Source organism: Toxorhynchites rutilus, chromosome 1, assembly GCF_029784135.1.
Source record: "Toxorhynchites rutilus septentrionalis strain SRP chromosome 1, ASM2978413v1, whole genome shotgun sequence".
Taxonomy (NCBI): Eukaryota; Metazoa; Arthropoda; class Insecta; order Diptera; family Culicidae; genus Toxorhynchites; species Toxorhynchites rutilus.
This window is the reverse complement of record NC_073744.1, coordinates 20074096-20100673: the sequence shown is the minus strand read 5'-3', so window position 1 is coordinate 20100673 and position 26578 is coordinate 20074096. Positions and strand designations below refer to the sequence as shown.

The 26578-nt window shown below is 38.2% G+C and overlaps 1 protein-coding gene across 1 annotated transcript; it reads right to left on the bottom strand.

Annotated features, from left to right (window-relative positions):
• Positions 1–20739, bottom strand: LOC129773370 (acyl-CoA Delta-9 desaturase). Its single transcript, XM_055776971.1, has 5 exons — positions 20331–20739; positions 1174–1439; positions 973–1103; positions 415–910; positions 1–354 (listed from the first exon to the last, which is right to left on the bottom strand). The coding sequence occupies exons 2-5, from the start codon at positions 1409–1411 to the stop codon at positions 143–145; spliced, it is 1077 nt and encodes a 358-aa protein (XP_055632946.1). The 5' UTR covers positions 1412–1439; positions 20331–20739; the 3' UTR covers positions 1–142.
• Positions 20740–26578: the final 5839 nt, after the last annotated feature.

Sequence of the window (26578 nt, the reverse complement as noted above, 5' to 3'; positions counted from 1 at the left end):
TAGGTGCAATTCAGCTTTTTTTTTACTCAAAAATAAGTGTTCGTTACAAAAATCTTTTAAATAAATTACTCACTCCTTTCGGGTTTATCGATTGCTAATGCTAAAAAATGGAGTTCAACGTGTTGGCTCGTTGGTTTCTCCCTCAGTGAAGTCTTTCGTTCTTGAGATAGTGTTCACGTTGCAGATTGCACATATCCTCGGCTCCGGCCTGCTTCAGGCAGTCCACAATCGGCCGGCCACTGTCAACGGCCATCGTCAAACCCTTCTTGACGGCTTCGGTGGTCATGGTTTGCAGCTTGGTTGCCATTCCCATGGCGGCGCAGATACGGATGAAGGCAGTGGTGCATCCGGAACCTGAAATAAATAATCGAGTGTCAATTACCGGTGCTAGTTTGAAAAATACATGTTTGTCACCGTAGCTGCCAAACTCCCCGCTTTGGTAGTCGAACGGCAGCAGATAATGGTACTGTGGCCAGTAGCTCTTGGTCACCACGAACACCATGTTGGAGTCACTCTGTTTATGGTTTTTGTCCAATCCCCAGACGAAATGGGCCGAATTGATCAGCCAGGAAATGTTCAGCACTAGCAGATAGCGAAGGGAGAAAGCAACGAAGATCGCAGCTTGCACGGTGTCTCCCCAGTATTCCAGCGGTGCGTTGATTGGCAGCAGGACAAACAGCACCGGGTAGAGGACCCAGTAGAAGCGCTTCTGGAACATTGCGATTCCGTCCGATTCGAGATCGCTCATGTCGATCTTTTCGAGCAGCTGCTCCTGGCGAGGGCTGAACTTGCGAATGTTGGCGAAAACCTGTGCGTGCAGGAAGTCTTTGTCGCTGTAGTACGGATCGTCCGCGGTACGGAATTTCTCGTGATGCAGACGGTGCATCCGGACCCAATCGTAGATGGAACCCTGGAGGAGAAAGATGGCTCTTCATGATTCAAGTCACGTTTGGTGTGAATGATGACACCTACCTGTCCGGCCATAGTTTGACACAGCATCAGGGTGAATCTCAGCAGGGCGGACGCCTGATAGGTCTTGTGCGCCCACAGTCTATGGGCCCCAGCAGTGACGCCCAAAATTCCACATAAGGTTAACAATGACGCTGTGAATATGAATGCGAATGAGTGAAATGGAATAAATTACCGAAACCATCAACAGCTGCGAACACTCACTAAAAAGGAACGTAATCGCTGAGGTGTGAGAAAAAAGCACAAAAATGCCATAAATTCCTAAGATGTTAAGATGGATGTAAAACAGCACCGACGGCCAGCTTGCTTCCCGTTTGGTGTCACGTGAGCCACTCGGTTCACTCGGATGGGGTACCTCGGTGGCGGAACCATTTGTCGTCTCCGGAACGCTGGGATTTTCCTTATTCTCCGATCCGGGGCTCGTCGCTTCGGTCGTCGACATTTTTCCAACTGTGAAGAAGTGTTTTATTCTGTAACGAAGCGGAAGAAGAATGTGCGTAAGTGAATTGTCGTTACAATTGGATGACCAGTTGACGACTGGTCAGCCGCGATGCTGTTGCAGCATAAAAGCTAACCTTGGAAGATGTACGGTTCTCGTCGCGATAACAACCGGCTTTTTACGCCGTCACAAACCGGTTCGTCGATTAGTGCGACTTATGGGACTGATTTCCGCGCTGCTGTTTTGCTAGTAAAATTGAAACCGACTGTCGGTGTGTGGGAAGTTTCTCGCGATTTTTCCTGAGAAAATTCATTGTGTGGATAGAAAGCGTATCTTCCGCTAGAACAATGTCAAGTACGTGTGTATATATTGCATCAAAATGACGTCTTGACTCGCCAACAGTAGCGTATTAGCTGCTATATTTGGCATTGTGAATTGAAATTCGCGATCAAAGTTAATTAGTACTTTGACATAATTTCCTATTGTACACACAGGGGGCTGATCACTACTTGCGTATCGTCGGCTTTCGTTATTTGAATTATGCAACTGGTATGAGCTTGCATAAAGCTTGCGTCAGTACTGGTTTTGGTCACAACAAAATGCTGGTTTGGAATGACTGAACATTGAACCCGAACTTTGTTTCCTGTATGCAAATGTTTTCGAATTTTTAATACCACTCAGAATGAGTTTGAGAAAATGAGTTTTCTAATGAAGAAGGGGGAACGTGTTTCCTGGTCGCTATTAATCGCCGGTGGAGTTTGGAGTGGTGGAGTCAAATTGATCATAGAATGAAGACTAATGATCAAAACTGAACTGACAGATTATGAATGGAGATTTTTTAAAGAAAATGCATTCTAATTTCTTCCGTGTGCTGCCCAAAAATCCGACAGCACAAGCGTAGGCAGCTTTAGTCGTAGCCAAATATTGGCGTTATACACCCAAACTAGCGTTGACAGAAAACATTTCATCTTTGGCAGAAATGATGCCATTTAGTGTGCTGTAGAGTCAAATGCGCAAATAATGATCTGTTTTAAAAGCATGAAAATAGTTTGTATGTATACGTGCAGACACCTCTTTCTGATTTCTTTTCTCATTTCATTTGGGATTGTGCCAATAGAAAAAGTCCATACGACGTCAATGGGGATCGAACCAAGGTCGGCTGGAATGCAAAGCTACACAACTGGTGGTGCAAAATTCATGGACGATCCATCACCAATCGATCAAGTGCTATAAAATTGTTTCTATCTTTTTTTTTTTTATTGAAATTACCACTGAACTTTCTATAAGCATACAATATCCACATCGCATGTGTTTTTCATATCTCCCATCGAATTGACTCTTAAATCGTTCATTGGGACGTCTACCGTCGCGACTTTACTTCGTACTCCGGATAACAACGACCACACTATCCACATGGCTAATGATGCTTCGGCAGTTGTTCAGAAAATACGTGATAATATTGCACCTGATTATAAAATGAAGTTTGGAAGCGTTTTCTAGGAGTAAAAAAGGAGCGCATGAAGGAGAACAATATCTATCTCGGTCTGGGCCGTGTATGTGGCAAAGTATGCGGGAAGTTTATTTGTCTTTTGTTTCGCTCGCTCGTATTAATCTTATATTGCTGTACCGTATACAAATACTTACCAGTATTTGTGAGTCATGACATCTTCTGTTATGTTATGTCTCATTTAATGTCATAAATCGGGATGAAAAACATGAGCTCAAAATCAATTTTGGGTGTAGGAAGGAGGGTGTTACTGAATTTTTATGTTGTCCAAAATAGGGTCACCAAAATTGTCGATGAAATATAAAAATATAACATTCTTATGTTTCTTGATAGAGGTGAACATAGTTCTACAATGTTATAGCCCCAGTTATTTGAGATATCTTTGTAGAACGAAGTTTTTTTCTATCTCTTGAAATAACCGATATAGCGCTTTTTCCTATGTTGCGTTAGGGTTACCATGAAAAAACTCTTTTTTTATCGAACTTTTATATTTCAAATTCTACATGCAAACTGTTTTCAAAAGGCTTTGAAAACTAACTAATACAAGCATTTTGCGATGCAGAACTTGCCAATATCTCAACTCTACTCAAAGTTATTGATATTTCTTCCAAAAAATATACTTTCTTCATCGGTTTGTCATTTTTGCTGAGGCAAACATATAAAATGTTTATTGGCGGCATTTGAAAGAAAATATTTCACTCTTCATAATGTATGATTTTTAAAGCTATTCTATTGTTTCTATTTGAGTACATTAAAATTGAATTCATGAGTTTTCGGGTGAAAAAGCAGCAATAACTTTGAGTAGGATAAAAAAATTGACAAGTTATGCATTGCAAAATTAACTCTAAAAGTCGTACGAAGACAATTTTGATGTAGAATTTGGTTTATAAAAGTTGAGAGAAAAATTTTTTTTATCATGGTCTTCTTAATGCAACTCAGTTAGAATGTGTTAAAAACAACTTTATGGATGATATTCATTCTCTAGACAAAAACTGTCTTCTATAAAGTTATTACATATAATGGAGCGCTTGATTCAATGTTGTCAAAAATAGGAGGACCAAAATTTTAGGTGAAATCTAAAATCAAACTTTCTTATCTTTATAGATAGAGAAAATCGGTTTTTTGTTCTAACTTTCAAATTTCAAACTCTACATCAAAATTGTCTTAGAACGACTTTTAGAGCTTATCAAGACCAACATTTGATATGTGGAGTGAAATATGGTGCCAATATACTTTGGACCTGATCACGAACATCACTGTCACAAACGCTTTCACGTTACTTACACTTCACTTAATCTTTTTGTGTCTATCATCATTGTCACGAAAAGTTGTGTAAAAATAAACTCCGTGAAGTGAAAGAGTTCATTCCCGTTTATAAGAGACATGTCAGTTGCATAATTTCGGGCGTTTAAACGTTATGTAGGTAAATTAATAAGTGTATGAGATAATATACCCTTTAATATGTTTTAGAGTAACAAGTTTGCGATTATACCTCGATGATTCGGTATTCCAATTCAATTATTCGGACTCATTTAATGAATCATTTGCTTGGCGCGTTAGTTTGCTGATTCAAACGCTGGTTCAAAGATGAGGAGGAATACTTGGTTGCTCTTGAATAATGTAGTTATTGAACATATGGGAATGTAATTTTATTTCTTCTTACTAAAAATAACTCTAGAGATAAAGCATGACTATCATGAGTTAAATAATCGATATATCGCATACTCTTGTACTTAGCTCTGTCTTAATCGTTCCTTCCCATTCTCGTGTAATCGATATACGGGACATGAGGTTCGATATAATTATTTAGACATAAACTGGTCAGTAGCGTCGGTCAGAAGCATAATTTTCATATGAAAGATCTGATGAGTTTCAAGGAATTTGCCAAAAGCAGAAAATGATTCAGATTTTCTTTAGACGGATATCAAAATTATGGAAAAAGAACTAGAGAATAAATATTAAATTAATTATTAATTTAAAAATTTTGCAATGATAGGTTCATTTTTTTTCTTATTTGAAACTTAAATATTCTTTCATTCAAAGTATGTCTTCAACACAATATCGTTGAAAATATCTATTACGTAAAAACAAAAGATGAATGGCCTTATTCGATGTAGCTATCCTGATTCGGGTCTTGTCTACCAATTGCGAATGTTTGAAATTCAAAAACCAACTCTGCAATGTTGGAAAACATTACAGTTATTTTTTTATATTCAAAATATCAACAAATCAATATTATGCATAATCAATCATAATGACCGTTTTGGGCCAGTGGCCTCCATTGCCATTTATGGGGTTGCAAGTCTGTTAGTCTAATCCTTAAAATAGAAACACAACATTTCTATTCATTTAGGACAATCGAAATTAGAACTTTCGCCATGTTTCAATTGGTCTACGGGAGTTACATTTTTAGTCCTCAATTACACCCCTAGCGCATTCAGCGAATCCAAATAAACAAATTTACGTCCTCTGGATACGTCAGGATTTCGTTCTAAAAATGCCACCAAGCTGGTAAATTGCTGTTTGTTTATCTTTTCATTCTTAAAAAGCAAGACATGATTCAAAATGTTAGCAAAAAAGCTAAATAAATCCGAAATCAAACCTACACCATTCCGAGTGACTAGCTTTCACCATCTAAAACACAAGTGACAAATATACTTGTTTTTACCCGTGACGTGACAGTATCGTGGTATCCATAATAACACATCAAAGTTGTCACGACGGACGAATTCTTCCGGATTCTTTCTACAACAAAATACAGGAGGCTAAAATCGGACCATTCCTTCTTCTGGTTTCCGCTTACCAACAGATTTTGTCTTACATTTTTATTTATAAAGATATATTCTCTCGTTTTCGTTTTTCTAAATTTATTTTGAGCTCAGTGTAATGGGGACGAAGTCCTCAATTAGCGAGGATAAGAAATCGAGGCGGCTCAAGCCGCCAAGATGACTCGATCCGAGTCCACCTCCGATCCGCCGTCGAAAGCGGCGGTGTCTCGCACGCAAATCTGGGATCCACTGATTGCCCGGTTGCCACAATATTTCTAGCCTACCGCATTTCCTATAACATGCAAATAGTTTGACATCGTTGAGAAACAAGCCACAGCAAACATTTATTGAAATTTACTAACATTCAATTTGATTCGCGATCTGAGCAATATTTTGAAGTAGTTTATCTCGCCTACATGTCGTTACACAGGAACTTTCAAATCAAATAGAAGGTAAACGTTACATATTACACAGTCAGAAAATTTTCCATAAATCTTGTGACTACAGCTGATAGCTATAGTTATCACGAATGCTTCAAAATATTTTTTTTCTGCTCAATTCTCATGTTTTGTATTATTTGTTATGTTTCAATAAACGTGAAATAAACGAAACATTTTTATTGATAAATTCGAGAGTTTTATAAAGGAGACGTGATAGAAACCCACAGTGATATAATTGAAACGTTACGGTATTTGCAAGTGAAACAAAAATCTTGAGCGAAAATTGTGTCTGAAAATAAAATTATAGTGGTGCGTTTTGGTAGAAGTAATGGGAAATTTGAAGTAAATGGAAGTTCTAAAGAAACAAATGGAAATTGTGAAGATCAATCAATGGAGAGTGAATTCATATCAAAAAAATTATTTTGGGCGGAACGAAGTTCGCCGGGTCAGCTAGTTTGGAAAAGAATCCATGTTGCTGCTCGGCCATGTAACTTCTGCAGGTATCTGATATGTAGTCCAAAATGATGATTTCGGATAATTTAGAATCAGCACATAAGCAAGCAATTCCTCTATAGTTTATCACTTGCTGTTTGTTACCTTTTTCGAGAACCGGAAAAACAAAGGAGTTCTTCCATATTTTCGGGAAGATGAATGGACCGACATAATAAGAGACTCAGAGGTTGAGACAGGCTTGTATAGCATCTTTCAAGGACAGAAGAATAATGTCATCAGGTACAAGTGTAGAAGAATACGTGTATGTGTATGTCGCAGAAATGGGTGCGATATACTATGCTCTAGGGATCATTGAAACACTGCCCATCGACCATTATTTTATTTTTTCAGACAATCTCAGCTCAATAGAGGCAATCCGCTCAATGAAAGTTGATAAACGCTCATCTTATTTCTTAGCAAGAATAAGACATCTATTGAGTGTTTTGGTCGAAAAATTATTCAAGATTACCTTAGCATGGGTTCCCTCTCATTGTTCGATTCCGGGGAATGAGAAAGCGGACTCGCTAGCTAAGGTGGGCGCTTCAGAAGGCACACTTCTTGAAAGGCAAATTGCCTATAATGAATTTTTTCACATTCCATGTGGAGTGAAGATGAGTTCGGTCGTTGGTTACACACGATTATGCTTGGTTTAAGGGATTGAATGTAGGTCGTGATTTCATTCGCGTGATATCTCGGCTCATGTCCAATCACTACAACCTAAACGCGCATCTCTATCGCATTGGGCTCGCAGCAAACAATCTTTGTGATTGTGGCGATGGCTACCACGACATCGAGCATATTGTCTGGTCGTATATCCGGTTCCATGCTGCTCGCTATCAGCTCTCTAGAGCACTGAGAGCATAAGGCAGACAATCGGATATCCCCGTCCGGGATATCTTAGGTAGCCGTGATCCTGATCTTCTGCTTCATCTATACCTGTTCCTCAGAAACGCCGGTGTCAACGTTTAATGATGTTTCCTTCGTTGTGTCCCTGTTTCATATCCCTCCTATCTGATCTATAAACTCTTACCTAGTCGCGGCAATACATACACACACTCTTTACAGATACACGGGCCAAAGGTTGTGCAGTCCACTGATGATTCAACAAGAGCCAAAGGTTGTACCTCTCATGACAACTCTACACGAGCTGATGATTGCGCCGGCTAGTGACCATTCTATCCTGGATTCCTCGAGTCGAGAAGACGCACCACGCTAGATATGGGGTACAGACTAGGGGGCGTTGCTGATTAATGGTCAGCTGCATCCCAATAAGAAGTATCCCGTGTCGGGCACACGTACAGAGCATTGGAGACAGCAACATCCCAATTACGAGAACACTTGTAATACTAACCTCGAGCCGACCGCGAGTAATCGGTTACACATTACTAACATAGATAATAAGAAAAACTGTCAAAATATTGAACTCCCGCCCCCCTCAGGCTAACGCCATATGAGCCTTGATAAAAATATATATTTTGGAAAAAAAAAGAATACCTTAACTTTTGGCATCCACGATGTCAGAATTAGAATATATCCCATCATGTCATCAGTTCACTAAACTTTTACGCACACCGTTTGATGATTAGGCTAAATTTTAATAATCATTTGCTGCGATAACGTCGTTTAATTAAACAATATGCGTCCAACGTGCATCTATCTATCTATATATATATAATAATGGAGTGATGTCTGTCTGTCTTTCTGTCTTTCTGATTCTTATGGACTCGAAAACTACTGAACTGGGGCTGCCATACAAATTAAATAAAAATTTCTACATTATTCGTGAATTAATCAAGTAAATGAAACGAAATTTGGCATACGGAGGTTTTAGGGTGCAATAAATGATTCTATGGTGTTTGACTCTCCACCTCCCTCTCTAAGGTAATAGTAAAAGATAAATACAATGGGGTCGATTAGAATATCAATCAATGAACAGTTCTTCGATTGGACCCATGAACTTGCTCATAGTAAGAAAACGTGAATGTTTGAAGGTATTGATAACAAAAAACAAATTTTGGGTGCGACGAAGTTTGCCGGGTCAGCTAGTGTTAAATTAAAAACTGGGTGCCTGAAGTTTATCAAATAAAGTAGATTTGCAGTTAAAGGGGTACGTATACTTGCAATAACTTCAGAGCGAAAATTTAAAATACATTGATAGTTTGCAATTCTTCCGTTCACATATTTTGCAAGTCCACGATAAATGAATGAAATGACCAAAGCATCATGCCATCCGTAGAAGAATGACGGATGGTCAGAATTACTCTTAGATTTACTTGTTATAAAGAACGTAATCTATTACAATGCATGAATTGGAATTTGTTTAAAATCGTAAGTTGTTTCATTCGTTTACTAGTTTAACCAAGAGTTTGATCAATACACACAAATTATAGTCGAAAAGACACAAATGATTACTAAGCCAACGGCAGTCCTACGTCAACCTTGCGGTTATATACGACACAAGTGACTCGAGCTATAACGCCGAATAACGCCGTGCGTTCCCCCATGAACATCTTAGCGAAAGCTATGACTGGTCAATATGACGGAAGATGTGAAAATATCCAGCCAAGAAACGCGATTAGGTGATAGAGGTGTTCTAACCGTCCTCGTAGTCTGACATTCATAGCTATTTAATTATTTTACGAAGTGCATTTCGATATATGTGATTTACTACAACCAGACCCAGACAGTGTTGCCACCCGTACAGATTTATCTGGAAAGGTACAGATTTTTTTGTTATTTTTGGTACAGATTCTGTACGGTACAGATTACAGATTTTCGTCAAAAAGTACAGATTGGTACAGATTTTTTAAGAAAGAAAAATAAGAGATGAAAAAGATTTTTCCCTTCTGGTACAGAATAAAATATGGCTACACTGGACCCAGGTTTAATAACTTCTGATTGATTCACAAAATCGTGTTGTAAACAACGAAACCAGAATCCGATTGCTAATATTACAAGCGGAGTTCCCGTTTCATCATTGAATGACGCGACAAGTGTTGCGTGGAATGACGCACAAACACCTCACGGGCCACAGTTGAGTTGGACAAAAATATCAAAAGAGTCGACGGAATCTTCCATGCTTAGATGAGACTCCAGTCGATTGCGGCATACTTTTTCTAGTGCTTGATAAAAAAAGATACATTTATATTATCGTTCTAATATTGATTTGTATATATGAGGAAAACAACCACTTAAAGGTAAATATAGTATAAACTTCTCCCAGAGACCACTGGTAGCAGGGTTCATAAATTCACGGAAGCGTTGAAATTGGCACGTGCAACAAGTTCAACACGACGCCGGGGGATCCCTGCTTGGGCAGGCAATGAAATCACTGGTTGCCTGTACTGCTTGGATGATCGTGTTTCGAGATCCGTTGTGGGGGTGCAATCGAAAAGCGACACTTTATTGCACACTGGAAAGCTACAATAAAGGCACAAACTCGAAGCTGAAAGGAAAGAGCGTGTATGTGGGCCCAATGATGGGATATTACTAAATTAATGACCCTCGAAAGAATAATTGAAATTGCACCAATTGCGATCAGTAGAGGAAACTTGCATTAGACAATTCACCAGAGCATGAATCTGCTATATAGATTTATTTCATTTACCGCCAGTTTACGAAAACGCTTTGCCACTAGTAGACGGGTTCAAAGTGGAAACCACAGAGTCTGATCGTCGATTGATCATTTTCACTCAGATCACTGAGTGACTTCTTTGGAACCATTCAATGATGTTGAGGCTGCTGTGCCTTGACTGATGTTTAATGGTCGATTTCAAACGGCACACCGCGAGAACAAGCACTAAAACTTGGCATTGTTTGTTGATTTAACGGGGAGCCTTGAAATACGCCAACCTTTTACATTACGATAAGCAAAGACCCTCCGGAGCAACAACAAGCATTGGCATCGGCTCGGGGCTGGGTGCTAATGTCACACAGATGCGACAAAGTTGATAATGAGAATTCGAAAGATTTGGGTTTCGCGGCCACTCGAAGGTGAACAAAATTACCGCTCAAATATTGACTCCCATGCCAGTGCCGATATTGGGGACGGTTGCATCAGGCCGTTGGGAAATTTCTTCGCCCGATGATCGATGGATGTTTGTTTGCACGAGTTTCGAGGAATTTTTCCCTGCAATACTGTTTATTCCACAACTATTTGAGTTCCGGGCATCGTTCACACATCACAGATGATGAAATGTTGCCTTGTTTTAATAATTTACTGTTGGGAGAAATAAAAACAAAACTTAAACATCGACACAGCTGACGAAAGTGTCTCCTCAGAAATCATTGACAATATAAACTATCATGTTGAATCAACCAGCTTCCTGATTGCTTCAATGACATTGTGTTTTCCCACTGGCAACATGAAGAATTTTAGTGCTTTTTGTAAGCATCAAAAACGCTTTCGACCTAGGGCAATAAACGCAGAACTCTGCCATATCGTAAACATAGATGCAAAGTCATTCCAATTTTGTATTCTAACGAGTTTGAGTTTCTGTTTCTGGTTAGACAAAATAGGCTCCAAATTATTGGTTTACATTGCTAAAAGACCTGGGCCTTTATGTACGCGTTTCTTAATCGGAACATCGGTTCCTGACCTCTGATCAACTGCATGTAATGTTGCCCAACATTACAATTTATCTACACGCGGTAGAATCGTTAAGAAAAGGCATATGAGGAAGAACAAACCGCAAACCGTAAGTGGAGTGAAAGGTTCCCCACAGAAGTGCATTAACCGTCCGTAGTCTGGACCTGCACCAACAGTAATCATACTCTTAAACTTGACCTTGGAAGGCTGCCGTTTCTCGGATGAACCGGTTCACTGAAACGACGCTGAGTCAGGCAGGCTCTTGTTGCTGTTTTTCCTCTTGAGAGGCAAATTGTACCGTATGGAATTTTCTGCCGTCGCAAAATTTCCGATCTGTGTTCACAGTGTATACAATCGATTATTCAAAAGGAGGGGTTGCTATTTTCGTGCTTTTCAAGGTGTACTTCCGATGGACTGGTTTTGAACCCGGGGATTTTGTCGCATTTTTTCAGACAACGCAAATTTGGTTTCTGATTCGTTATCGATTGATTTTACCTCAGGCTCATCAGGTGATATCGATTTTTATTTGGCTGAATGCTGCAAACTAGTTTTAATTTCATAAGGCGTTCATCGTATTGTATGCTCTATCGATCATTACGACGAATTTATTTCTTCTAGTTTTCACAGAAAAATGGCACTTGTAATAGCTTATGAGAATATTGAGTTATCAGAATAAGTATAAGTAGCACCACATACTATTATTAATTGTGAGTTATTCGTTTGGATAAATTGTTCATAGCGATACGGTTTGCTATCGGTTAGTGTAGCGTTGTTTGATTGTTTTGATTTGGTTTCATGGCTATTGCAGCCTCCGGGCATTTGTGTGCGCAGCGTGTGAAATAGAGAAGCTATCTCATTGATAAATCAATGACGACTCAGAAGCTTGTGGTGGGATTTGAGATGATCGATATCTTTGGTATTGCAATTCGTTTACACAAGCGGCTGCATAGTTGATAAATGGAAATGTGAGTAATCACTTGAGGTATCACAATACATTTTTGGATCATTCTTTTGATGAATGATTTGACGGTCCAGAAAAAGATTGTGCCTTGCAACGAAAGATGGGAAAACTAATCTTTCTATGCACTGGATGGCCAATACATTGGAACTTCGATATAAGGAACTCTGTTATTTATATGTCAATTCATCAACGGGCTGTAAGGGCCCCAATGATGTGCTTAAGGATATATAAAATTCTAAATCTACATTTAAATCTAAACATGAATCAAATAACATCGTATTACAATTAATTACATCAAATTACAGTCATCACATATTAAAGATACACTTAAAAACAATAATCACGGGACTGTTTGTTCTGTAAAAAAAGAACTAAATCTCCGACGAAGAAGCATTCGGGATAAATGGTAATCGAACAGCATGGCTACCCTGTTGAAGAGTCTTTGTAGACCATTTAATCCACCGAACATGCCGTAGTTTGTACGTAGGGCGGGCAATCGTAACATCAAGTTATTTCGAAGAGCCCGAGGTCGAACGTTGAAATTATTTTTTTCCAGAAGACCGGGACAATCGATGCGTCCTTGTAAGGTATCAGCTATCATCAAAGCCCTGGCTGTGTCTCGACGAACCGACAAAGTTTCCAAGCTGATCAGCTGACATCGGCTCTGGTAACTCGGTAATCGGAGGGGGTCAGTCCACGGCAATCTACGCAGAGCATATCTTATAAATCTTCGTTGAACTGATTCGATCCTTTCGACACCGTTGTTGTAGTGTGGAGTCCAAACAGCTGCGCCATACTCTAAGATGGAGCGAGTGAGGGAGCAGTAGAGGGATTTCAGACAGTAGATGTCGGTAAAATTTTTAGCAATCCTGAAGATAAACCCCAGAGTTCTGGATGCTTTATTCACCATGTATGTGATGTGCGGTTTGAAAGAGAGTTGCACGTCTAAAATGACACCCAGGTCCTTGACTTCGCTGACACGCTCAATTTCCGGGCCGAACAGGACATAGTTGTGCAATATGGTCTGTCTCGTGCGCGAAAACGAGATGACAGAACATTTAGCGGGGTTAACCTCCATTCGGTTAAGAATACACCAATCGGCGAAAGCATCCATCTGTCGTTGAAGGAAGCGACAATCTTCAATCGAGCTGACCTGAAGGTAAATTTTTAAATCGTCAGCATATGATAGCCGTGGACCTTCAATTACCAGATTTACGTCATTAAAGTATATCAGAAATATCAAGGGGCCCAGATGGCTACCTTGTGGTATACCAGACGTAGCAGCGAAAAAAGGAAAAGGAAGGTCTTGAATTATAGAGACTTTAAACTTTTGCAGTTCATTCGTCTCTACTAAAAAAGGGGATTGGCAATCACCTATAACGACGGCTAGTCGACGGCCAGTGAAATATGATTGAAACCATTGTAGAAGGTTGCCGTTAATCCCAAGCCTGTCCAGTTTGGCGACAGCTATACAGTGGTTTAATCTATCGAAGGCTGCAGTCAGATCAGTGTAAATAGCGTCCGTTTGGGCATGCTTCAACATGCTGTCGGTGATGTAAGAAGTGAGGCACAGTAAATTTGTGGTGGTGGAGCGGCCCGTCATGAATCCGTGTTGGTCAGTACTTATGTACGGTTTGCTGAGAGCGTCTAGCGGTTCCAAAATAACGAGCTCAAATAGTTTTGCCAAAGCGCAAAGCGAAGTGACGCCGCGATAATTGTTAATATCTCGTCTATTTCCCTTTTTATGGACTGGGAACATATGCGATAGTTTCCAACAGGTCGGAAAAACACCGGTGGCTACAGAGAGTTGAAATATGTGGAGCAGCGGGATCAATAGGTCATTCATGTGCGTTTTGAGAAAAGCTGAAGGAATACCGTCGGGTCCCGGGTTGAACGACGTTTTGAGCTTTGAGAATGACCTTGAAATCATCTCCGTATTGATGTCGAACCTACTCAGAGTTTGGTTAGAACGGGGGAGGTAGCTCGTGACTTAGTAACGTGCATATTCAATAGACGAAATTCATGCCAATTCGTCCTAGGAGTTGGCAGCACCTTTAAGGCCAAAATACCTAAAAAAAACTTTGGTCAATGGATAAAATGTAGAAAATTGTTTAAATAAATAAAAAAATACCATTTTTTGTTAAATTACTCTGATTTTTTTTTAATCTCCAAATAATTACCGAAAGCAACAGTACCTTTCTTCCAATGTAGTAGTCTTCTTGTTGGTAGTTGTATGAACTATACATATGATTTTGTTGATAAAAAGGAAAATATGTTTTTGAGGAAAACAAATTTTAATTTTTTTAGAATATTTTTTAATGGATTTTTTTGACATTTGTTTTCCTTTTTTTATGAAAGTTTGAACAATTTCCTATTTCCTATTCATTGTCTGTCCAAAATTTGGTAGTTTTTACAGTTTTTAAGTTATTTTTTTAAATTTAAGCTTTCTTTTCGGAAAAAAATATCTCAAAAACTTCAAGGCCTACAAAAATTTAGTCATAAAATGTCATAATAGAAAATAATCCAATCTTTCATAAAAAAACAAAAAAAAATAACACATTATTATAAATTTTGAAATTTATTTTTCTAAAACTATGTATTTTTTTTTTTAATTCTGAACGAAATTATTTACAAATATAAGAAAAAATTACATTAGAAAAATATTTTGAAAATTAAAATTCGTTTTTCTCAAAAACATATTTTTTTTTAATTTTTTTTTCCTGAATTATATGAATAATCTTTACAACTATTAACAAGTCTCCCATACATGGGAAGAAGGGGTTACTTTCGGCAATTTTTCTGAGATTTTTTTTATTCTTTTTAAGTTTAATTTTTAAATATATTTGGTAATGAAAATTCAAACAATTTCCTACATATAACTCTTTGACCAAAATTTTGTAATTACAGATCAGACTCGATTATCCGGAATTTTAGACTCGATTATCCGGAGTATTTTATTTTGGATTTTCGGAAATTTTGAATAATTTGCATAATACTTCCATATTGAATAGCCAAGATGGGTATCAAACGAAAGGGCTAGACCAGTAGAACATAGTTATTTATGAAAAATGTAAATCCAAGATTGCGTCCACTACAAAATGGCGGATTACATATTTTCTCGGAACCCCATCAATATGAATATCAAATGAAAGGGATTGACTAGTAGAACACAGTTATTATTGAAAAATGAAAATCCAAAATGGGCGCCACCACAAGATGGTGATTTCTGCGTGACCCTAGTAGCTAGAATAATACACAAAGATGATCGATTGAGAGCCGTGAGTTTTGAGTCCACGATTACGAAGACCCTCTAACCCCCTTCCATCCTCTCACAGGAGACTCTCTTGTTTATATAGATCATAACTGAAGAGATAAAAATAAATCATTGTGTAATCATTTTTTTCGAAAAAGATAAATACAATTTCTAGAATATATGGAATTTGTGATGCTTATTGATACTATTTTGTGTTTGTCTGGTAGTATCACATCATTTGAAACGATTTTTCTATGATGAATTATTAACCTGATAAATGATAAACAGAACTTCAATCTCGACTAAATTTACGAAAATCACAATCTTCTTCGCAAAGCCTCGTCGGTATTTGAATATTTTTTCGTTGTTGAGAGCAAAGCAGTCTAAGAATGTTGGAAGTACTTGCTTTGCTTCAAAGATGCTTTTTTTATTCATTCAAAAAAAAAACTTCAAAAAATATTATATCTCTTTGTTTGTTTGTTTTTTTTGTTTTACGTGTCACGTTTTATTCCCTGAATTGTGTGGTCTGAAAATATTACCTCAAAAGAAAAAATACTCTCAATCAACGGTATGGGGGAAACATCATGAGAAAGATGGGTTTCACCTTCTAATGGGATTTTTGCATCATTATTTATTAACTCTACCCAAACAGCATCACAACAAAGTAATATGAGCTATGTTTCTAAGTTTTTTATAACGTTTCGATATCACGTTCAAGTTTGCCAAGTTATATCTCGAAATACCTATCCTTCGTTTTTTTGTGTATTTATATTGGGAAGCCCTTCCAATTTAACAGATATTACTAACAAACATTATCTATATATATATATATATATATATATATATATATATATATATATATATATATATATATATATATATATATATAATATATATATATATATATATATATATATATATATATATATATATATATATATATATATATATTATATATATATAAATATATATACTAACTAACCCGGCAAACTTCGTCCCGCCCATTTACTTGGTTAATTCTCGAGTAATGCAGAAATTTGTGTTTTATTTGTATGGCAGCCACCCCTAAGAGAGGGGGGAGGGGTATCTAACCACCATAGAAACATTCATTGCACCCTAAAGTTTCCATATGCGTAATTTGGTTTAATTTGCTTGATTAATTCTCGGGTAATGCAAAAATTTGTGTTTCATTTGTACGGCAGCCCCCTCTAAGAGAGGGGAAAGGAGTATCTTAACACCATAGAAACATTTATTGCATCCTAAAACCTCCACATGCCAAATTTAGTTTCATTTGCTTGATTAATTCTCGAGTAATGCAGAAATTTGTGTTTCATTTGTATGGCAGCCCCCCCTTTGAGTGGGGGAAGGACTGTCTAACCATCATAGAAACATTTATTGCACCCTAAAACTTTCACATGCCAACTTTGGTTTCGTTTGATTGATTAATTTCCGAGTAATGCAAAAAATTGAGTTTCATTTGTATGGCAGCCCCCTCTAAGAGAGGGGGAAGGAGTATCTTATCACCATAGAAACATTTATTGCATCCTGAAACCTCCACATGCCAAATTTGGTTTCATTTGCTTGATTAATTCTCGAGTAATGCAGAAATTTGTGTTTCATTTGTATGGCAGCCCTTCCTTTGAGTGGGGAAAGGACTGTCTAACCATCATAGAAACATTTATTGCACCCTAAAACTTTCACATGCCAACTTTGGTTTCGTTTGCTTGGTTAATTTCCGAGTAATGCAGAAATTTGTGTTTCATTTGTATGGCAGCCCCCCCTTAGAGAGGGGGGAGGGGTCTCAAAATATCACGAAAACCTTCCCCGGCCCCAAAAACCCCTACATACCAATTTTCATGTCGATCGGTTCAGTAGTTTCCGAGTCTATAAGAATCAGACAGACAGACAGACATCACTCCATTTTTATATATAGATATATATATATATATATATATATATATATATATATATATATATATATATATATATATATATATATATATGACGCAAGTAATACTACGTTGAGAAGGCGAACGTTGGGACTTTCAGCGCCCTTGAAAATGAACATAGTCCTACGAACGGTGTGTGTCAACAATGAATTCCAGTCATTTTGTAATCCGAGCAAGCACGATTTGAAGAATTTCAATAATTCATTGTGCTCATTCAAAAAGACATCCAGCTTCAAATTTAAGGAAAAAATAGTCAATTTTCTTTGCATAGGGCCACCCTGATTGGCAATAAATATATAATAATTGGTATCCTAATGGTATCGTATATAGCTTACAACCTTTTCTCATGCCTAGCAAGTTTTTAGTGAATAATTTCATCAACCGAATAATTTTTTCGAAGCGTTTTGGTGGAGTTCGACCTATATATACATATATATATATATATATATATATATATATATATATATATATATATATATATGTATATATGTATATATGTATATATGTATATATGTATATATAGGTCGAACTCCACCAAAACGCTTCGAAAAAATTATTCGGTTGATGAAATTATTCACTAAAAACTTGCTAGGCATGAGAAAAGGTTGTAAGCTATATACGATACCATTAGGATACCAATTATTATATATTTATTGCCAATCAGGGTGGCCCTATGCAAAGAAAATTGACTATTTTTTCCTTAAATTTGAAGCTGGATGTCTTTTTGAATGAGCACAATGAATTATTGAAATTCTTCAAATCGTGCTTGCTCGGATTACAAAATGACTGGAATTCATTGTTGACACACACCGTTCGTAGGACTATGTTCATTTTCAAGGGCGCTGAAAGTCCCAACGTTCGCCTTCTCAACGTAGTATTACTTGCGTCATTTTTATTAGTACTTAGCTGAGGAAGGTAAAGATGAGAATCGAATGACTTCGATGCCGACGACACAATCAACAAAAGCGGTCACTTGCGAGACGCTATCATGAGCAAAGCTGACACAGTCTTTGCTATTGGCAGTTAAAAACGCTATGCATTGTCATGTTTAAATCGATAGTTCGACATAGACGACATTGAGCTCCATGTTCTATTTCTGTGAAACATAAATGGTAATGGATTTTCGAGTGGAATAAACACACTTTTTAAACAAAAATTATAAATGAAAATTATCTCTACATGTCAATAATGTGTCCTTTGTAACAAAGTGGTGTCACTCTAGTGGTTCTCGACAATTGTGGAAAAATCTACGAACGAAAAATATATCTAATAATGATGTTATAATATAAATAAAGCTTAGGCGGAAATGCTAGAAAATTTGTAGAAAAATAGATAAGATAGGGTCAGGATTATGTCTTATAGGTATTCAAATAACATCGAGTAAAAATTTGAACTCAAATTGCTTTAGACTCTGCTAATCTGATAAAGTGTAAATTACTCCACAAATACGTATACGTATACAAATACTCCGTAAAATACGTATGTATTTTGATGTTTGTGTTGCGTCAAGGCAATGTTGGCACTTTGCATAGAAAGATTGAACTTAAGTCGAACGAATTTTAGAGAATATAACAGTAGATTTCACCCCGTGCGCCCGTGACCGAGTGGTTAGCGTCTCACATTATCATGCCGGGTGTTCGGGTTCGATTCCCGTTCTGGCCGGAGGATTTTTCGTCAAAGGAATTTCCTTCGACTTGCACTGTGGTCACGCGTATTCAAGAGCTTGCCCCTCGGAATACATTCAAGGCGTGTTATTTGGCTTAAGAAATCTCATCTAAGTATTAATAAATGACGCTAGTTAATGCATACGTTGAGACGGCAAAAGTTCCACAGGGAACGTTAACGCCATTCAAGAAGAAGAAGAACAGTAGATTTCGATTGAATCGTGAAATTCAATCGGTTTTAAACCAATCGGATTCTGGAATATGGGTAACTGCTCGATATTTCGTTGCCTGGTGTATCTTTGGGTTCCCAATTCATGAACGGGACCCAGAAGTTAGAAGTTTAGCCAAAATATTTACTAGAAGTAGTATATTGAACAACGTTTGCCGGGCCAGCTAGTTTTCACTATAAAGAGAAATGATTATATCGAGAACGGTTAGTCCTAGGATAAAATGTTATATATAGCTTTTCATGTAGAATCGCTTCATTTATTTTCTAACAACTTTGTCAAACATCGTATTTTAATCGGACATCTGGATTTTGAGTCACTATTTTCTGAAAAAAAGTTCAATGTTATAAAAAATATAAATCCTTTAAAAAATCAGTAGTAATTAAAATTGGTCATATGATAGTGAAATTTGTAATTTTAGGTAGCATCATTCATACCGATTTTCAATAAAATCGGAAATCTGAATTTTTCGCTCGGAAAAAGATAAACTCGGACAGTAACTGTGTTGTATTCGTTATGTAATATGCAATGAATTGAACACCCATAGGAAGCAAAAATTGGCGTTGAGCAAAATATCTTTTTTTTTGCAACGGCTCCGGTTCGAGAGTCATAAAATTACAACAAATGCATGATTTGTTATCTCATGCAGCGCTATGTGAGGGTCATATACAATATCAAACGTATATAAAATGTACGACCATAATTTCGCCTGACTCCATCTTCAGTATTTCTGAGGAAATCATTCAGAATGCAACCGCCGATACTCCACACTCCGCAGTCGAGACTCCAGTTTGGCTACGAGGCCAATAAATTCTGAAAACAAGTTCCTGCGTAAATTTATGCACCCCGTCCGAAGATCATTTTCGCGCCGAAACAGATCCGTATTTGTTGCGATTTGAATTGCAACTCACACACTAGCATGCTCTTCGATACTACCTCAGACTCAAGATTTTAGATTAAAATATGTTTTTTGGAATGGCGACGTCTACAGAAGTCAAATTCCGGTTCCAAGATCACACTGAATACGAGGCTAAACAGCACATGTTTGGGGTGGGCACAGAAACGATTCTTACCTTGTAGTGTATTGTCCACTGAAAGGTGGGATGGTACTTCTTTATCAATTCCTGGGGAACGTTTTTTCCTCCGACTGTTCCCAAACTTTGAAGCGTTTTTGATCCGCTACCAAGTCACGTGCTAGAATTTCTCCAGTTATCACTTTTCCATGAAAAAAAGTACACTTCTAGAGACAAATCACGATCACGAACTGATACTCAACGATTTCCATCCGCGCGCTTTTGCTTTGTTCCTCTGTCGCTGGAAACTGGAAACCGTTGGGGAGGGGGGGCGAATTCTCTTCTTCGAATTATTCAACAGAGCTCTAACCGCGAGTTTTTAGCCGCGTGTCCGATCGGCGCGAGCGTTCAAGTGCGAATAATCGAATCGATAAGCGGCGGGAAGCTTTCGAGGCTCGGCACTGTCGTGATGCATGCTGCTCCTGCGTTGTTGATATCGAAGAATCCGCTGCCCGACGGAAGCTCGAGGGAAGAAGGAAACAAAACCGGTAAAGTTCAGTCTGTTACTCGAGGGGGACATGACGCGCGCTAAAGAACGCCGAATGCATATATGCCTACTGGAAGAATCGTGCGGCTTTTAGATTCGCGGTTGAACTTTTGATCTGGTAAGTGGAAAAGCAAAAATCCACGCGTGAGCGTGAGTTGGACAAAATTACGATGCGTTTCGGGATTTCGGTTTCGTTGCAACGCTTCACCGATGTCAACGCATTTCACATTTCATTTTTTTGAAAATAAGTCTGACACGAAACGATTCAATTATTGATTAATAGAAAGGGAATTTAGCGCAATTGGTATATTTTGTTCTTATATTGTGTCAGGTCAACAACTTTTGTGATTGCCCTTGTAGGCAAGACGTCTTCGTATAAATAAAGCATTTTATTTTCTGCGTTGTTAACTGATCATTCGTTCGGGACAACCTCGATGGACGAATAAGAATCTTTATTGATAGTTTATTAATTGTGACAGTGAATCGTTAAGAAACCCTGTAAATTTTGGTTTACCCCAAGAATGTGTTTTGAGACCACTTTGTTCCTTTTTTTGTATTAATGATATTAAACCTCTTTCACCTTCACCTTCACCGGGTCACCTTCTAAACCTTGACCCATGAGCTAAGCTGATAGGATTGAGGAAAGAACTGGCTTCTAAGGAGTTGTGTCTAGGTGATCTGAAGAAAGACGATCCCATCACCCACCCGCAAATGGAACAGTCGTACCTAAGACGATTTCTACTTTCGCTAGCCAAGAGAATTGTATGCTGTCGGTAGGAGTTCTGAATGCTACAAAGTGCTAAATAGTGAGAGGATCGTAAATCGAGCTGTGCTGTGCAAATTCGGCTTTTTGCACCCTAAAAGTCGTACGTCGTCCATCTGTCAGACTCACTCAATCGACATCCATATCTATCATTATCACTAAACAAGCAAAAAAAATCGGAAAATCAATTCACTTTTTATTAATTCGGGTATCACTTCAGAATACATCAAAGTTATATAATTGGAGGTGAAACGAGGCGATTGGTTTGCGTGGTTTTGTAGAAGCAGCTCAAGATGGTTGAGTCCTTCACGAGTATCGACGCTTTCGCAATCGTCGCCGTCTAGCTGAATGACTGTTGAATCATGAATGTCACCGAGAATGAGAAAGAAGGAAAGAAAATGCCTTGAATTACAGAGGCTCTATTGGCGATGAGTGAGTCACAACTGATAATATGATGAGTGGGAGTGGTGTTCCGATGTTCTCATTTCCGACTCTGTAGATCCTACAATGAGGAAAATTCGTTTGCACGTGAGCTAATTTAAGCACGCAGTGCTCAAACATGCGATTAAAAATGTGTCAACTCAACTCTATACTTTGGAACCTTTGCATGTTTTTGATAGGAGGCAAAATTCCAATACCTCACAGTGGCTTTCACTCGTTGTTACATACTACGACTCATGACACAATCGAGAAACTTGCCTCGGTTGGCACTTCATGATACACAAACATGCAATCCAAAATGTCATGATCGCTTTCGGTGCGCAAGTTATAGTTTTCTCTGGCTCTCATTCACTACATACCGACACAACACCGATCCAGTGAGAAACAAAACCTTCCTCGTTTTAGTTCTTCCCTCATTCACAGCTCGCGTCTGTTGAATAATGACGTTTGTAATGCTTCATGTATCATTCATCGCTTTGTTCTCGTCTGTGCAGCGGTCATTCACGATAACGAGAAAGAGATCTGCCGTAATCTCGCAGAGTGACACATGCGCCAGAGGGAAGAATTTGCAGTACGAGGTTTCTCTTAAAATTGCATTTATAATCAGCATACGCGTACACTATACTAAAATCTGATTTGTACAAAATGTATGACGTAGTTGAGAACCCGATTGTAATAATTATGGACAACACCGATTTTTCCCAATTCTAAATGCAATCGAAACCACCATACAAATGAAAAACAAATTTCTGCACCACTCGGGAATTAATCAAGCAAATGAAACCAAATTTGGCACTGTGGAGGTTTTAGGGTGCAATAAATGTTTTTATGGTGGTTAGATACTCCCCCCCTCTCTTAGGAGGGGCTGCCATAAAAATGAAAGACAAATTTATGCATAAACCGAAAACTGATCAAGCAAATGGAGCCAAATTTGTCATGCGAATGATTTAGGGGGCACGAAACGTTTCCATGGTGAATAGACACTCCTCCCTTATCTGAGGGGGGGGGGGGGGGTACTGCCATACAAATGAAACATACATTTCTGCATAATTCAATAACTAATCAAGCTAACTGAACCAAATTTGGCATGTGGAGGTTTTAGGGGGCAAGAAACATTCTGATATTATCTGATATTATGATGATGAGTTTTGTTAGAAATACTAGGAATTTTATAGTAAAGGGTAAATTCAACGGGGTCGATTAGAAGATCAATCAATGAACAGTTCTGCGATTGGACTCATTAACTTGCTCATAGTAAGAAAACGTGAATGTTTGAAGGCATTGATAACAAAAAACAAATGTTGGGCGGGACGAAGTTTGCCGGGTCAGCTAGTATAAGATAATTACCAATACCGAACACAATTATCAATTTTTCTCATCAGTAAAAACATGTTACTTTAATATAGAGAAAACATATTTGAAATGGAAAAGGTAATTTTGCTTTATAATTTTTACTTCCTGAGTGTTTATACAACCCAATGCGAATTTTAATTGAGCTAACAACACCTAATACTATATGTGGAGCATATGAGAAATCACTTTTTTGAATATTTCTTCACTTTTCCAATTTTTTCTCGCCGCTTGAACTTTGCTTGGGTGAAAATGAACACAACACAACAGACAGCCTAAACCGAACGATCCGTTCTCGAGCGGGAACACACATTGGTTTTTATTTATGAAAATTAAAATAAATCGTTTCATATATTAAGTCATTTTTAACACAACTGCTAACATATACAATTCTACACTTACACTTGTGCTAAATTTTTCACAATACACGACCGGTCATTGATATGAAATTTCACCAAGCAACCAACATTAAAGTTCCAAATTTAAATTTTATTTTCTAGAATTAATCGTATCACTCACCCTACTTTCAATATAAAAATGTCCCCTACTTTCATGTATTTGCAATGTCGATCTCCCCCAGGCAGCTTGGTTTTGATGTCTCTGTTAGGGAACAGCCGCATGTATCGTCAATTTCGACCAATTAGAAGTGAATATTTCTGTTAGGATAGGGGTTGGGATTTTTCAATTGTTCGATAGTTAGTTTCATGACATATACAGGGTTTTCCAACTTTAAATTCCGAAAGTAAATTGGAATAAAACACACTTAGAATTCGAATTTCGATGAAACTTTTATTTCAAATTAAAGTTTGGTTTATGCCATTATGTGTGAAATACAATCATTCAAATGTCCACCTAGGGCTTCCTCGCACACCTTGATCCGGAACAGGTAATTTTCGATGACTTTTCGGCACATATGGGGCGGTATCTCGGTCATAACTTCACGAATGTTGTCTTTCAAATGTTCAAGAGTTTGCGGAGAGTTGGCATTTTCAAAGACATACGGCCCGATGACTCCACCAGACCATAATGCGCACTAAACAGTGACTTTTGGCGGATGCAATGGCCTCTCAACAATCACGTGTGGATTTTCTGAGCCCCATATACGGAAATTTTGACTGTTCACATAGCCACCGAGCTCGAAATGTGCCTCATCGCTGAAGAAAATTTGATGCGATAATTCAGCATTTTGCTGCTGTTGTTCGTTCACCCAATCGACGTATGCCCGACGCATTCCATGGTCACCACGCTCTAATTTTTGTACCAGTTGGACTTTATATGGATGTAGGTGCAAGTCCAAATGCAAAATTCGCCACAATGATGTGTTTGACAAGCCCAATTGCTGAGCACGCCGTGGAATCGAAACATTCGGGTCATCCTCCACACTGGCAGCAACAGCAGCAATATTTGCGGCCGAACACACATTACGATGATGCACAGGTTTCACAATATCCGCGACGGATCCAGTTTGTCCGAATTTACGCACTACATTAGCGATTGTGTGCTCTGTAGACCGTCCATGACGACCAAAATCCGTCCGTAATGCTCGAAAAACATTTGCCGGTTTTTCATCATTTTTATAGTATAATTCAACAAAATTAACACGTTGTGCAATGCTAAAACGATCCATATTGTAAAATGGCAGACATTCAAATAACGATATGACGCTTTGGTTGACAGCTATGTCAAACGGTTGTCAGCGCAGGGCTGTATACTTTCGGAAGCCCGAAATGGAAAACCCTGTATTATTTTATTCAGTATACAAATTGTTATGGAGTGCCGAAATCGATTGATGCAAAAATTTCATCAGTCCATCATGAAATGACTTAGCAATAAGCGTTTGAAATTGGACAATTTTCACGATGTGTTCGATTCTCGATTTTCAATTTGTACCCCAATATGTTCCCGAAAGACGTAATCCTACGTCAATAACAGCGTAGTTCTACGACAACAATGCGGTCGTGTCTTGGACACAACCTCCTATAATTTTTCGGCCAATTTGTGCTGTTTGAGAATCCTACATCTTGGTTTTTATGTGGATTCTGTCAATAATGAATTTTTTTTTACTGTATGTATCGAATAAGAGATTTTCATAAGTGCATTTGATCAATTTAAAAATTATTTACTAAGCTTTTATATAAGCATACCAGAGATAATAGGATCTGGCACTGATAGTGCACCATTTGCGATCAAATAGGCACAATTTTGAACCAAAACTCGAAAACATCATGACACTGTTCATCGATCAGGTCGGCACGTTCCGCACCACGGTATGACGCGCTGAAAAATTCACCCCAAGTTGACCCTATTAACGTTACTGGAATTGTTTTATTTCTTTTCCATAATGAGAATTTTAATTAAAGGTAGCACCGTCTCGTCGTTGACTTTGAACATTGCCCATTGGTCGTGACATTCATTCTGACTAAGTGAAAAATAACTTTATTTTACGAAGAGACCTGTGCACACAAATCGTTTGTAAATAAAATATGTTAGGCTGATGTCTGATATTCGATCCAGTTGTATAAATCCACACAAGACAGTAAATAATATTAAACAAAATCAGCATCCGCTCGATAGGGCAACCCGTTCGTGCGCATCTTAAATTATATTTTAACGTAACAGCTAGCGCAACACAGTTCAGCGTGATCTTAGCCCATGATAAGTGAGTTCCCATTGTCGAAACGCACCCACCGAACGACGGAGGGATGACTTTCCCATCAGAGCACGTGTTGTGTTTGTTATTACCGCACGCAAAACGAGAAGAGCTTCAAATAATGAGTTGCAGATTCAAATGATATTCGTTGTTTCGGCACTGGAAAACTGGCGAGCTTTCAGAAGTTACTCTTGATCGATCCACAACGTAGCGAAGCTTTCAACGCAAAATGAGTCGGCACTGGACGATAGTAACGCTTCCTAACGCCACAGCTCTCATTCTACACTCCGTTTCATGAATGTAGAACCACTCAATATTTCAAGTGATATATGAGGGGCTCATAAGGAAAGGGATGTAAGTGACATATTCGATTTTCTAAATGTTTGGTCATACCTTAGCTGTATTTGACAATTTGGACAATAGGTCAGAATTCCATATATCGGTTTCTGTAGCAAACTCAAATTGTAACGTTTCCGCAGCAGAGTTATTAAGGAAAGAAAAAGTTGATGATCAGAGAATCGATAAGGTTCACTTACACCCCTTTCCTTCTGAGCCTC